This window comes from Lepidochelys kempii, chromosome 11, assembly GCF_965140265.1.
Source record: "Lepidochelys kempii isolate rLepKem1 chromosome 11, rLepKem1.hap2, whole genome shotgun sequence".
Classification (NCBI taxonomy): domain Eukaryota; kingdom Metazoa; phylum Chordata; order Testudines; family Cheloniidae; genus Lepidochelys; species Lepidochelys kempii.
In genome coordinates, this window is record NC_133266.1 from 31,060,738 (window position 1) to 31,076,820 (window position 16,083).

At 44.8% G+C, this 16,083-nt stretch overlaps 1 protein-coding gene across 1 annotated transcript in view; it reads right to left on the minus strand.

Moving 5' to 3' along the window:
- The window catches only part of LOC140895933 (uncharacterized), a 41,649-nt gene extending 29,518 nt beyond the window's left edge, over window positions 1–12,131 (minus strand). Inside the window, exons 1-2 of the mRNA XM_073306885.1 lie at window positions 11,470–12,131; window positions 10,795–10,882 (exon numbers count right to left, since the gene is read on the minus strand). Coding sequence (XP_073162986.1) covers window positions 10,795–10,882; window positions 11,470–12,052 — 671 coding nt within the window. The 5' untranslated portion in view covers window positions 12,053–12,131. The remainder of the gene's footprint in view (window positions 1–10,794; window positions 10,883–11,469) is intronic.
- Between the last annotated feature and the right edge of the window lie 3,952 nt (window positions 12,132–16,083).

Sequence of the window (16,083 nt, forward strand, 5' to 3'; positions counted from 1 at the left end):
GGACTTTCCCAAAAGAGACAGGATGTGAGATTCATTTTTATAGATAAATTAATACATGTGTATAGCTATGTATCTCCTATCTATGTATGAATATACTGCATTGCCTGTATATTCATGAATACACTTTTTAAAAAGGAAAAAGAAAATAAGTCGCCTTAATTGTAAAGTAGCAAAGCATTCATTCTTTAAATCTAGTTTTCACAGCGATGTATGGGAGAGAATGCTGCCATGTCATTCCTCCTAAGCTACCCACCCAGCAGAAGCTTGATGCCAGGAGCGTGACCAGCATTTCAGATGCCTCAGGTAGGGACCTGTGATACAAGGTCCTCTGCCATGTTGGGAGAGCCATATAGCGACATCCAGATGATAGTCACAGAAAGTTACCGGCTGCTGTTCTGGCCAGAATTAATCTACTCTGATAGCTGCCATCCAGAGAGGGAGGGGAATAACGTGAGGAGTCCCTGTGCAGAAAAAGAAGCATTTCACTTTCACCTCTACATTAACATTGATTACCGCAAGGTGTAGTGGGGAGTGTTTTTGGAAATGGTATGGAAGAAGTGCTTTGAACCCTAATGATTCTTCTAAAATTAAAGACTTTCGTCAACTGTTTCTGAGCTATTTTTACAGTTCTGCCAAGAGATAAAGAGGGCAAAAGCACCACCTTGTGGCTAAAGGACAAACATATTTCTAGACAAGCAATTCAGCATTATAGTATGCAATTGTTTTCTGAAATATTTTTCATTCTTCTTTTCAAAAAGCACATTATGACTTTTTTTCCCAAAAGAATTGTCAGCTACAGTAAATGAACATAATTGAATTCCAGATTTAAATCAATATAACCGAATTCCAGATTTAATTTGTTTTCTCTAAGATTATGAAATTAGAGGCCAAAACCATGTGAAAGAAAAATTTCATAATCATATCATAAAACAAAATGCCATTTTAACTTTAAACTCAGATTGGGATTCTGATACTTACCTGTAACATTAATAAAACCATCTTTGTGGATAATTTCTTACAAGAAAGGTCCCGATCCTGCAATGACCTACATACATGCCTACATAAGTGACTTTACTGTAGTTCCATTGATTTAATTGAGACTGCTCATGGGCTTCAAGTTAAGCACATGTGTAAGTCTTAGCAGGATCAAGATCTAAGGGTTCTGCCAACAATTTGTAAAAGGAGTACAAGGGAAATCCCTGTGGATTGTTGAATTCTTATTGCTAAAACAAATTCTTCATGCCAGCCTTGTTTCAGCATCCCATAACTGCACTTATATTTCTTAAAGGGAAAATATCATTGGTCTCACATCCTCAGATTAACAAGACAAGGCCTGGTTCTCCTCTCACGTGTACTAGCTGTACACTAGTATAATCCCATAGATGGCATTGGAGTTACTCCTGATTTACCCCAGCATAACAAAGAGGGAAAACAGGCCTACCCCTTCCACTTTCCAAATACAAATAAGCCTGTAAATTTACATGAAATGTTTTCATAGCAAACAAGGCAAGTTTTAAAGCAGAAAATCCACACACATTTCTGGAAGATTTTCCCTTTAGTCATAGTTTATAATACCTCATCTGTATCTGATCACCTCTAATAGGAAGGATCAGCTCATTTGTCTATTGTTCATTTTCTCTTTCTCGGGTTATTAACACCGTTGTGATAAAAATTCATGAAAATCAATGGAATATGGATATTTATTTATTTGTTCCTAAGAAACAGGATCATACATTTAAGTCTTGAATGTGACTTCTGCTTTCTATTTATACCTCCTTTTGTTTTGGGGGTGGGCAGGTTTGTAGAAATGTTGGTGGTGCCCAGAAAGCCCAGAGCCCACTCCCCCAAACTCCGTGCCACACTTGCCTAAGGCTCTGGGAGGGAGTTTGGGTTGAGGGAGAAGGTCTGGGGTGCAAGCCCTGGGCTGGGACAGGGGGTTGGGGTGCAGGCTCTGGGAGGGAGTTGGGGTGAGAGATTGGTCTCTGGGAAGGAGTTTGGGTGGGGGAAGGGGTGTGGGGTGCAGGCTCTGGGACGGAGTTTGGGTGCAGGCTCTGGGCTGGGGCAAGAGGTGGGGGTCCAGGAGTGGGTGAGGGATGCAGGCTCTGGGAGGGAGTTTGGGGGTGGGAGGGGTGCAGAGGGCTGGGGAGCAGGCTCTGGGACGAAGTTTGGGTGCAGGCTCTGGGCTGGGGCAGCGGGTGGGGGTGCAGGCTCCAGGCAGGGGGTGGGGGTGCAGGCTCTGGGATTGAGTTTGGGTGCAGGCTCTGGGGTGGGGGTGCAGGCTCTGCGAGTGAGTTTGGGGGCTGGGGTGAGTTTGGGGGCTGGGGGTATGTGGGAAGGGGGTGGGGGTACAGGCTCTGGGAGGGGATGGGAGGTGCAGCCCTTACCTGGGGCTCCTAGGCAAGGCAGGCCGGAGGGACTCCATGCACTGCTAACTCCAGGCACTGCCCCCGTAGCTTCCTGTTGGCCGTAGGGGTGCTTGGGGTGGGAGCAGGGCGCGTAGACACAGACCCACCCTGCCCAGGGGCCACAGAGAGGGGCTGGTAGCCTCGTGGAGCGAGTAGGCAGGAAGCCGCTCCGCTCTGTTGTGCTGCCGGTGGTGGGTGGGGGCCCTGGGCTGTTTTAAATTGCCCAGGGGACACACGGGCGGGGAGCGCCTGGGGGCGGAAGGTGGGGCTGAGGGAGAGACCCGGCCTCAAACACTGCTGGAGCCGGGCCCCAGGCCAGGAATATTCCTGGTGCGCAGGCACCATGGGCCCATATAACTCGCCACCTATAGGTGTGGGCAGGTTTGGGTTTCTTTATGTAAACACCATGCCCTGGGCTATTTAAATTATTTTGAAGAACATTCTGATTGCCTTTGGACATGCCAGTCAGATTCATATTACTAATTACTTTCTCCTGGTTGTAACAGATTAAAGATTGTTTTTACTTTCATATGCATGATGCATGTGAATTGCACTGCAAGGCTGTGACATACACTCCTAAGGCCTGACTGCCATACCATGACATATTGCTTCATAGTTATCAAAACTACCAACACATCATCACTCATTCTCAGGACAGGATTGTGAAGTCGAATCCTGGTAATTCAGGATTAGATTTTTGAAAATTCATCTATTTATGTAATCATTTATGTTAAAGAATTCAAATTATAGGTATCTCATTGTTATTGTCAGTTACTTTAACAATCATGAGGTTTGTGATCTATTAAACTAGGACCAGATTCTGCGCCTTCATACTGAGATGGAATTCAAGAGTAACTCAACTGAAGTCAATGTCATGACTCCAGAGTTGTACCCGTGTAAGCGAGATTAGAATTAGGCTCCAGAGCTTCACTGTTCCAGTCGAATTTTCTCAGTAAAACATTTTCCGCCTTGCTTCAAAGAGGAAAAGGCAACAGAGAGTTGCCTAAGTCCAGACTCTGAGTCAAGTTTGAGCCCCTCTTCCGTCCACATGCAAATTAGTCTGACTCGGGTCAGCAAGCAATTGGGTCCCGAGTCCTAGGACTCTGCTGGGAGGTAGGTCGGAGCTTGAGTCCTGCTGTGATGTGGGTCCCAGCCCTGTCATTTTGCAGCATTGATGTAGCGTAAGATGCTGACCTAAATCGGTCTGTGAAGTGCAGTATGGAAGCATTAGCACAGTGTGGGAATGTCTACATGGTGCACCCACCCCCAAAAAAAAGGCCATGGCAGAGACTCTCAGTGCCTAGGTCTATGGGACTCCAACTATAACACTAAATATAGCTGTGTAGCCATTCAGGCTTGGGCTGGAGCTCAGGCTTTGAAAGCCACCTCTCCAGGCTTAAGAACCTAAGTTCCAGCCCAGGCCTGAACCTCTACACAACTATTTTTTAGTGCTAGAGCATGAGACCAAGTCTGTGGATCCAGATTCTGAAACTTGCTGCTATGAGGGGTGTGGGGAGGGTCATGTGCTGTATAGACATATCCTGAGAGAGCCAGGTCAAGGTTTGCAATGCACTGTAAAGGCTCAAGCATGCGCTTGGAAGCACTGAGTCCATAAACCCAAGTCCCAGAGATCCAAGTTTACAATGCAGTGTAGACATACCCTGAAAGGTCTACATTGTATTAATAACTTCAAATGATAATGATATACAATAGGTCACAAATAAATGCAGTAAATGACAGACAGTTTACAGAAAGAAAAGGAGTACTTGTGGCACCTTAGAAACTAACCAATTTATTTGAGTATAAGCTTTCGTGAGCTACAGCTCACTTCATTGGATGCATACTGTGGAAACTGCAGAAGACATTATATACACAGAGACCATGAAACAATACCTCCTCCCACCCCACTCTCCTGCTGGTAATAGTTTATCTAAAGTGATTACTCTCCTTACAATGTGTATGATAATCAAGTTGGGCCATTTTCAGCACAAATCCAGGTTTTCTCACCCCCCCACACACACACAAACTCACTCTCCTGTGTGTGTGGGGGGGGTGAGAAAACCTGGATTTGTGCTGGAAATGGCCCACCTTCATTATCATGCACATTGTGGGGAGAGTGGTCGCTTTGGATGGACTATTACCAGCAGGAGAGTGAGTTTGTGTGTGAGGTTTTTGGAAAAAAGGGGGGGGGTGAGAAAACCTGTATTTGTGCTGGAAATGGCCCACCTTGATTATCATACACATTGTAAAGAGAGTGGTCACTTTGGATGGGCTATTACCAGCAGGAGAGTGAGTTTGTGGGGGGGGGGAGGGTGAGAAAACCTGGATTTGTGCTGGAAATGGCCCAACTTGATTATCATAGGTTTCAGAGTAACAGCCGTGTTAGTTTGTATTCGCAAAAAGAAAAGGAGTACTTGTGGCACCTTAGAGACTAACCAATTTATTTCAGCATAAGCTTTCATGAGCTACAGCTCACTTCATCGGATGCATACTGTGGAAACTGCAGAAGACATTATATACACAGAGACCATGAAACAATACCTCCTCCCACCCCACTCTCCTGTTGGTAATAGCTTATCTAAAGTGATCACTCTCCTTACAATGTGTATGATAATCAAGGTGGGCCATTTCCAGCACAAATCCAGGTTTTCTCACACACACACCCTTTTTTTCCAAAAACCACACACACAAACTCACTCTCCTGCTGATAATAGCTTATACAAAGTGACCACTCTCCTTATAATGTGTATGAAAATCAAGGTGGGCCATTTCCAGCACAAATCCAGGTTTTCTCACCCCCCACCCCCATACACACACAAACTTACTCTCCTGCTAGTAATAGTTCATCCAAAGTGACCACTCTCCCTACAATGTGCATGATAATCAAGGTGGGCCATTTCCAGCATAAATCCAAGTTTAACCAGAACGTCGGGGGGGGGGAAAAAACAAGGGGAAATAGGCTACCTTGCATAATGACTTAGCCACTCCCAGTCTCTATTTAAGCCTAAATTAATAGTATCCAATTTGCAAATGAATTCCAATTCAGTAGTTTCTCGCTGGAGTCTGGATTTGAAGTTTTTTTGTTTTAAGATAGCGACCTTCATGTCTTTAATTGCGTGACCAGAGAGATTGAAGTGTTCTCCGACTGGTTTATGAATGTTATAATTCTTGACATCTGATTTGTGTCCATTTATTCTTTTACGTAGAGACTGTCCAGTTTGACCAATGTACATGGTAGAGAGGCATTGCTGGCACATGATGGCATATATCACATTGGTGGATGTGCAGGTGAACGAGCCTCTGATAGTGTGGCTGATGTTATTAGGCCCTGTGATGGTGTCTCCTGAATAGATATGTGGGCACAGTTGGCAACGGGCTTTGTTGCAAGGATAGGTTCCTGGGTTAGTGGTTCTGTTGTGTGGTATGTGGTTGTTGGTGAGTATTTGCTTCAGGTTGGGGGGCTGTCTGTAGGCAAGGACTACACATTATCATACACATTGTAAGGAGAGTGATCACTTTAGATAAGCTATTACCAGCAGGAGAGTGGGGTGGGAGGAGGTATTGTTTCATGGTCTCTGTGTATATAATGTCTTCTGCAGTTTCCACAGTATGCATCCGATGAAGTGAGCTGTAGCTCATGAAAGCTTATGCTGAAATAAATTGGTTTGTCTCTAAGGTGCCACAAGTACTCCTTTTCTTTTTGCAAATACAGACTAACACGGCTGTTACTCTGAAACCTGTCATAGTTTACAGACATTTGCTTGCCTCTAGAGTGAGACAAATACTGCTAAAAATATTTCCAAAACTATTTGAATTTTTAATTAATTCACTTTGGCTCTGTTTGTACTCCTTTATACTTACTTTCCACTAGCATTCTAGCAAAATGGGTTTACCGGCAAGAATGTTGGCTCAAACATCAAATTTTAAGTGAACATTCCATAATATTTATTATAAGAAAATTCAAAGTTCATGATTACTGAATTTGCATCCAAAACCTGATTCTAAAGGTTATGCTCATCCAATCAGAAATCAGAAACATATCATGAGACCCATGTGGCCAACTAAACTGGCTCAAATTTCACATAAAGACTCACAGAGGGATGGTCATGAACAAGCTACAGACTGAGAATTGTGCACACAAATTATCTGGCAAATGATTTCAAATAAGTAAATTCAGAAAAATCCATTCACAGAAATTTGTCAAGAGAAAAAGCTTAAATTAATCAAATAAAAATTATGCCTGATTTATTCACTCAGCTCTACTTTTTATACAAAAATATTAATAAATTCTGCATTAACCTGTAACAAAAGAACAAGATAAGATATAGGCGTACCTGAAACAAAAAGCCTCACAGGATGCTTAGGGCAACTCACAGATAGAAACACTCCTATCTTGGACCCAATAGGGCCTACAAACTAGTCTTTCTTGGGGCATCATATACTATAAGAACATGTTTTTACTAGACTTCCAAAGAGCAATTCACCAGCATTTAGAATAATATTTTATATATGTTATTTGTTATACCTTAAAAAATGTTTAGTTATCCAATCAGGGGGCAGAAAATACCATGTAAATTAGGTGACCAATCACACACCACAAAGAGCAAATAGTTGAGCTGAACAGTTTCTGCACACCCCAAATTATTACTTGAATAACAAAGACTTTTACAGTAATCTAGATCAGTTTGTGTATTAATCCCAAATAGAATAAAGGGTTGACGTAATCTGATAATGTATTTACAGTGAAAATTTCAACAAACTCTAGAGAAGATTATTTTTAAATTCTTATTCTTTTTTAGTGGATGATTCAAGACATTAGTGTCACAAGTGAAGAATGGAAAAGGGGAAGTAGAATAGAGAAGGGGAAGCAGAAAGGGTAAAATTAACTGCTAGTTAATATTTATCTGTTGCCAGGCAGGCAAGGGGGAACATTTTGTAGGGGAGGAAGTGCAGGATAAAACATTACTTTTAAGTTCATTTGTTTCATCTGGAAATGTATTTTGGAATATTATTCAGTATCTGGCACCTCTCAGATCACAGTATATTCATTATAGTTCATACTAGATCTCACATCCTGAAGCAGTGATTTCCAGTGGTCCTCTAACCTTAGGGTATGTCTACACTACGAAATTAGGTCGAAATTATAGAAGTCAGTTTTTTAGAAATCGCTTTTATATATTCGAGTGTGTGTGTCCCCACAGAAAATGCTCTAAGTGCATTAAGTGCATTAACTCGGCGGAGCGCTTCCACAGTACCGAGGCAAGCGTCGACTTCCGGAGCGTTGCACTATGGGTAGCTATCCCACAGTTCCCGCAGTCTCCGCTGCCCATTGGAATTCTGGGTTGATATCCCAATGCCTGATGGGGCTAAAACATTGTCGTGGGTGGTTCTGGGTACATATCGTCAGGCCCCCGTTCCCTCCCTCCCCCCGTGAAAGCAAGGGCAGACAATCATTTCGCGCCTTTTTTCCTGAGTTACCTGTGCAGACGCCATACCACGGCAAGCATGGAACCCGCTCAGGTAACCGTCACCCTATGTCTCCTGGGTGCTGGCAGACGCGGTACGGCATTGCTACACAGGAGCAGCAACCCCTTGCCTTGTGGCAGCAGACGGTACAGTACGACTGGTAGCCGTCATCGTCATGTCTGAGGTGCTCCTGGTCGCCTCTGTGAGGTCGATCAGGAGCGCCTGGGCAGACATGGGCGCAGGGACTAAATTTGGAGTGACTTGAGCAGGTCATTCTCTTTAGTCCTGCAGTCAGTCCTATTGAACCGTCTTAGGGTGAGCGGGCAGGCGATACGGACTGCTAGCAGTCGTACTGTACCATCTTCTGCCAGGCAGGCAAGAGATGAGGATTGCTAGCAGTCGTATTGTACCATCTTATGCCAAGCAGGCAAGAGATGAAGATGGCTAGCAGTCGTACTGTACCATCTTCTGCCAAGCAGCCATGAGATGTGGATGGCATGCAGTCCTTCTGCACCGTCTGCTGCCAGCCAAAGATGTAAAAGATAGATGGAGTGGGTCAGAACAAGAAATAGACCAGATTTGTTTTGTACTCATTTTCCTCCTCCCCTGTCTAGATCACACTGCAGTCACTCACAGAGAAGGTGCAGCGAGGTAAATCTAGCCATGTATCAATCAGAGGCCAGGCTAACCTCCTTGTTCCAATAACAACGATAACTTAGGTGCACCATTTCTTATTGGAACCCTCCGTGCAGTCCTGCCTGAAATACTCCTTGATGTACAGGCACACCCTTTGTTGATTTTAGCTCCCTGAAGCCAACCCTGTAAGCCGTGTCGTCAGTCGCCCCTCCCTCCGTCAGAGCAACGGCAGACAATCGTTCCGCGCCTTTTTTCTGTGCGGACGCCATACCAAGGCAAGCATGGAGGCCGCTGAGCTCATTTTGGCAATTAGGAGCACATCAACCACCACACGCATTATCCAGCAGTATATGCAGCACCAGAACATGGCAACGCGATACCGGGCGAGGAGGCGACGTCAGCGCGGTCCCGTGAGTGATCAGGACATGGACACAGATTTCTCTGAAAGCATGGCCCCTGACAATGCATGCATCATGGTGCTAATGGGGCAGGTTCATGCTGTGGAACGCCGATTCTGGGCTCGGGAAACAAGCACAGACTGGTGGGACCGCATAGTGTTGCAGGTCTGGGACGATTCCCAGTGGCTGCGAAACTTTCGCATGCGTAAGGGCACTTTCATGGAACTTTGTGACTTGCTTTCTCCTGCCCTGAAGCGCATGAATACCAGGATGAGAGCAGCCCTCACAGTTGAGAAGCGAGTGGCAATAGCCCTGTGGAAGCTTGCAACGCCAGACAGCTACCGGTCAGTTGGGAATCAATTTGGAGTGGGCAAATCTACTGTGGGGGCTGCTGTGATGCAAGTAGCTCACGCAATCAAAGATCTGCTGATATCAAGGGTAGTGACCCTGGGAAATGTGCAGGTCATAGTGGATGGCTTTGCTGCAATGGGATTCCCTAACTGTGGTGGAGCTATAGACGGAACCCATATCCCTATCTTGGCACCGGAGCACCAAGCCGCCGAGTACATAAACCGCAAGGGGTACTTTTCGATAGTGCTGCAAGCTCTGGTGGATCACAAGGGACGTTTCACCAACATCAACGTGGGATGGCCGGGAAAGGTGCATGACGCTCGCATCTTCAGGAACTCTGGTCTGTTTCAAAAGCTGCAGGAAGGGACTTTATTCCCAGACCAGAAAATAACTGTTGGGGATGTTGAAATGCCTATATGTATCCTTGGGGACCCAGCCTACCCCTTAATGCCATGGCTCATGAAGCCGTACACAGGCAGCCTGGACAGTAGTCAGGAGCTGTTCAACTACAGGCTGAGCAAGTGCAGAATGGTGGTAGAATGTGCATTTGGACGTTTAAAGGCGCGCTGGCGCAGTTTACTGACTCGCTTAGACCTCAGCGAAACCAATATTCCCACTGTTATTACTGCTTGCTGTGTGCTCCACAATATCTGTGAGAGTAAGGGGGAGACGTTTATGGCGGGGTGGGAGGCTGAGGCAAATCGCCTAGCTGCTGGTTACGCGCAGCCAGACACCAGGGCGGTTAGAAGAGCACAGGAGGGTGCGGTACGCATCAGAGAAGCTTTGAAAACCAGTTTCATGACTGGCCAGGCTACGGTGTGAAAGTTCTGTTTGTTTCTCCTTGATGAAACCCCCCACCCCTTGGTTCACTCTACTTCCCTGTAAGCTAACCACCCTCCCCTCCTCCCTTTAATCACCACTTGCAGAGGCAATAAAGTCATTGCTGCTTCACAGTCATGCATTCGTTATTCATTCATCACACAAATAGGGAGATGACTACCAAGGTATCCCAGGAGGGGTGGTGGAGGAGGGAAGGAAAATGCCACACAGCACTTTAAGCACAGCACTTTAAAAGTTTACAACTTTAAAATTTATTGAATGGCAGCCTTCTTTTTTTAGGGCAATCCTCTGTGGTGGAGTGGCTGGTTGGCCGGAGGCCCCCCCACCGCGTTCTTGGGCGTCTGGGTGTGGAGGCTATGGAACTTGGGGAGGAGGGCGGTTGGTTACAGAGGGGCAGCAGTGGCAGTCTGTGCTCCAGCTGCCTTTGCTGCAGCTCAACCATACACTGGAGCATTCTGGTTTGGTCCTGCAGCAGCCTCAGCATTGAATCCTGCCTCCTCTCATCACGCTGCCGCCACATTTGAGCTTCAGCCCTGTCTTCAGCCCGCCACTTACTCTCTTCAGCCCGCCACTTACTCTCTTCAGCCCTCCACCTCTCCTCCCGGTCATTTTGTGCTTTCCTGCACTCTGACATTATTTGCCTCCACGCATTCGTCTGTGCTCTGTCAGTGTGGGAGGACAGCATGAGCTCGGAGAACATTTCATCGCAAGTGCGTTTTTTTTTCTTTCTAAGCTTCACTAGCGTCTGGGAAGGAGAAGATCCTGTGATCATTGAAACACATGCAGCTGGTGGAGAAAAAAAAAGGGACAGCGGTATTTAAAAAGACACATTTTATAAAACAGTCACTACACTCTTTCAGGGTAAACCTTGCTGTTAACATTACATACATAGCACATGTGCTTTCGTTACAAGGTCGCATTTTGCCTCCTCCCACCGCGTGACTACCCCCTCAACCTTCCCCCCTCCCTGTGGCTAACAGCGGGGAACATTTCTGTTCAGCCACAGGCAAACAGCCCAGCAGGAACGGGCACCTCTGAGTGTCCCTGAAGAAAAGCACTCTATTTCAACCAGGTGACCATGAATTATATCTCACTCTCCTGAGGATAACACAGAGAGATAAAGAACAGATTTTGGTTGAATGCCAGCAAACATACACTGCAATGCTTTGTTCTACAGTGATTCCCGAGTACGTGTTACTGGCCTGGAGTGGTAAAGTGTCCTACCATGAAGGACGAAATAAGGCTGCCCTCCCCAGAAACCTTTTGCAAAGGCTTTAGGACTACATCTAGGAGAACCGCAAATGCCAGGGCAAAGTAATCCTTTCACATGCTTGCTTTTAAACCATGTATAGAATTTTAAAAGGTACACTCACCAGAGGTCCCTTCTCTGCCTGCTGGGTCCAGGAGGCAGCCTTGGGTGGGTTCGGGGGGTACTGGCTCCAGGTCTAGGGTGAGAAACAGTTCCTGGCTGTCGGGAAAACCGGTTTCTCCGCTTGCTTGCTGTGAGCTATCTACAACCTCCTCCTCATCATCATCTTCTTCGTCCCCAAAACCTGCTTCCGTATTGCCTCCATCTCCATTGAAGGAGTCAAACAACACGGCTGGGGTAGTGGTGGCTGAACCCCCTAAAATGGCATGCAGCTCATCATAGAAGCGGCATGTTTGGGGCTCTGACCCAGAGCGGCTGTTCGCCTCTCTGGTTTTCTGGTAGGCTTGCCTCAGCTCCTTCAGTTTCACGCGGCACTGCTTCGGGTCCCTGTTATGGCCTCTGTCCTTCATGCCCTGGGAGATTTTGACAAAGGTTTTGGCATTTCGAAAACTGGAACGGAGTTCTGACAGCACGGATTCCTCTCCCCAAACAGCGATCAGATCCCGTACCTCCCGTTCGGTCCATGCTGGAGCTCTTTTGCGATTCTGGGACTCCATCATGGTCACCTGTGCTGATGAGCTCTGCATGGTCACCTGCAGCTTGCCACGCTGGCCAAACAGGAAATGAGATTCAAAAGTTTGCGGTTCTTTTCCTGTCTACCTGGCCAGTGCATCTGAGTTGAGAGTGCTGTCCAGAGCGGTCAGAATGAAGCACTCTGGGATAGCTCCCGGAGGCCAATACCATCGAATTGTGTCCACAGTACCCCAAATTCGAGCCGGGAACGTCGATTTAAGCGCTAATCCACTTGTCAGGGGTGGAGTAAGGAAATCGATTTTAAGAGCCCTTTAAGTCGAAATAAAGGGCTTCACTGTGTGGACGGGTGCAGGTTTAAATCGATTTAACGTTGCTAAATTCAACCTAAAGTCCTAGTGTAGACCAGGGCTCAGTCTTACTCTCACTGTCTGTCTTTGAAACTTGTGTATCACTTGATTCTACTCCTCCTATTTTCTGAACCTTCTTTCAAAAACTCCCAGTCTGAGAGAGCGCTCAGGTAAGTCTGAAGCAGAAGAATAAAGATGGTACAATCATTAGAGCTTGGCCTAAGAGGTCATGTTTCCATTTTGGTTTGTCAAAATTAAAAGAGGTAGTAATATCCAGGTTCCTTTTCATCATAACCACCAAACTTTGAAGCGGGGACTGCATATGGACAAAATAATCTGGTTAAGGTTAATGGCCACAGACTTTGTCCTGAGTCTTGTGCCCCGAAAGCTCTGCATTCTCTGATCTAAACTTTGTTTATGAGGCAGGATTTTGTTGAGTCTTTCAGTATGAAAGTTCATTTTGGAATTCTTCAGATGACAAAATATCTCTTGAATAGTAGCACAATATCATCTCCTCCTTCGCTGAAAGACTAAGTTCAATAGCCTGCCCTTGTGCTGAAAAAATCGAATTACAATGCTGAGCAAAATGTTGCACCAAAATGGTAAAGTGTAACTTCAATCAATGCCTTTGCAAATATATGAAAGTGCATATGTGGATCTCTGTGTAGCTGTGGCTTCATAAGTGAGAAAAAATGTATTTACATCAGTGCTAAGTGTAGCTCAGATACTCAGCCGGAAAACACACAGAATTCCAAAGTATTCATTCTGTCCCGTCTCACAAAAGCTAGCCATTTCCAACTCCTGCCATGCACAGCTGTCAGAGAAACACAGCATTACCACTGCATTGTGTTCCCACTCCTATAATGCCTGCCACATGGAAAGAATCTCTATAAGTACATATGAAACAGTCATCTCTCACATATGACTCCAATACATATTTTATGTTGCATCTTATTAATTGCAGATGTCAAAGGAGTGTCTCAAATATTGTATAAACATATGCTCAAAGCAATGCCAAGCCAGAAATGGCTAATGCAATTTATACTGGCCACATGCTCACATGTATGTTTGTGCAGGTTAGCTTGTCTGATGTTCATAATCCCCAGTGTGAATGTGAATCAGATTTATTATAGACTGTTAAGACTTCATGCTGGTAGCATATCTCAATTAATGTAATATCAGACCATGCTTAAAATCAAAGCAGACAAGATAGCGGGTCAATGTACTTCTGCACACTGTACCCCTACACATGTGCTTTTCTGTGTATTGTGTTGATTTTTTCAATGAAAAGATTGTACTATCAAAGCAGTGACAAGTGAATGTTGGTATTTCACACTAGTGCAGAGAAATATGACAAATTATTGCTTGCTATGAACACCCATTATTTGGATGCTATCATTCTCTCTCTGATCTGGAATTTTCAATGGGTATCATATAGTTTAGCTAATTTGTTCATTAGCCATACCTAATGTTCTGCTGCTCACACCTTTTTGGCTTATCAGTCATATGCAAGTCACTTCACCATGACAGCACCAAATGGCCACAAGATAGATTTTGTGCATAAAAGGATGTGTAAACAAAAATCAATTAAACTATAGCACACTCCTGAGATGTGTAGTGCATAGCTCATATTACCTTATAGCCCTGTGATCTGTTGTACTGATACCACAAACTTCTGGCAGGTAAGGCAGGAAGAATAGTAGGGAGAGTAGTAGCTTGCAAGCAATAAACTTGATTAGCTCTAGATGGTTGCCAGTCAGGAGACCTCTTTCTCTGGACCAAATTAAGTCTTGGCAAAGCACGTGCAACCCCAATGACTTTTAAAACACCTGTCTATACGTTCAGAATGTTTTTGTTTTAGCATTTTTAACAAAAATGTATCTTTACCTGTAGGAACGTTCAGACCAAACCAGACAGAACCTTTGGAACTGTCCATAGTATTTGATGTCATATTTCTCATTCTTCATAAATTTATGAAGCCCCAATGATGGCTAATACTGTTAAAAATATGTAGAAGGCATGGTCTGTTGCCGGAGGAGCTCACAGTCTAGCTCAGATACTAGGCTACACCAGAAGGCAGTTGAAACACTGAATAGTGCAAACTGAGCAGCTGAAAAGCTCTCTGGAAAAGAGTTTTATGATGGGATTTTAAGTGGAAAAGGAAGATTGTTCAGATCGTGAGAAGTTGGAGGCAGAGCTGGGTGTTGGAGAAGAATGGAAGAAGGTATGATACCAATAATGGTTAAAATATACAAGGAAGGTGGCAATTAAGAGAGAACATAGGGAAGGATGGAAGAGTGAGAGGAATTTTTTTAATATTTAAGAGTGATTGTCTTCACTTGGAAGCTGGACATGAAGAAGAGTGGCTCTGGGATCTAATTAATCAGTGTTACTGAGTATTGGACTGAGTGTTTTTCTATACTGCATAGTAGAGATGAGGCACTTGCATTAGACATGTTTGCTTATGTGAAAATCCTATAATAAAGTTGTCTGTATAATAATGGAGTTGCTAACCAGCAGATCCGCTAATATTGCTCTGATCAAAATGGAATTTGTTTATCTTTCTCCCTAATAAGTGCCATCTTCTTTGTATTGCATGTTGGGGCATGTATGTGACTGGGAAAGCCCAGGAGAGGCAGAACAAAGGATGAGTCAACATTCAGTTTTCCAGTTTGCTGCGATAAAATGATTTTACCTGAAACGAAAGCATTAACCATGGCAGGAAGTGTCAGCCTGAGCTTCACCCAGGTTTAGGTCTGTGACACCTAGCAAAGGTCTTGTCGTGATTTGTATTAAGCTCAGAACCCTGAGGACTCTACCTGAAGGTGCTGCGCACAGTAAAAATGCAGAAGAAGAGAGAGAGAGAGAGACTTATTCATCCTCAGGATCATCATTATGGTGAGGGATTCGAATATCAGGATGAGTTAACTTTTCTCCTCTCTCTTTCCCTCTATTCCCTGCCTTAGCACTATCTCCCACTCAGGTTTTGCTCTGTGCCTCTCCCTCCCTTTGTAGAATGAAACCTCCTCCCTCTCTCTAGCCTGCCCTCCAAGATGTATTTGAAATCCACCCCCCTCCAGGCATGTGGAAAACCCACATTATCTCCTTGTCTAATCTCCACCTTTAGGCTGCATGGCAGTAAGCCCCCACATCCTGCTGTGATTCTTTTATTTCTGAGACTCTGGCTGGATTTTGCAGCAGGGGGAAGCAGGCCAGAGAGCAAGAGCAGGTCAGATAGGAAGAAAAATGTACAAATAGGGCGAAATGGGGCAGGGCTTTTTCTCCTTTCAGGGGTCCTAACCTGGACCCTCCTCAAATTGGTCATAAATTTTCCCTCTTCTCCTAGCACAGCGAATACTCAAGCACACATACAGCTCAGGAAAATGGCCAGTCTTAATCGTATAAGATATTTCTAAACTATCCAGTATCCTAAGGGCTTTAAGTATTTTAAATTCCATTTTCCCTTTTACTCATCAATCTTTTTCTCTAGTTTTGGAGTTAAGGCGGCTTGGGTCTCAGGAAGGAAGTGTGAATATTTCAGCTAAGCTTACAGTTTTTCAGCTCGTTGCAATAAATGTGCCAGAGAGACAGAAGAACGAACAAGTAGTTGGTGGATTTGAGCCTGTAACAGTTTGCTGCTTGCCCACTCTTTTGAGTTGTCACACTGTGATGATGATTCCAAAAATCTCCAGCTCCTCACCGACAACTTGACAAATTTAGTTTAACTATTTTGATGT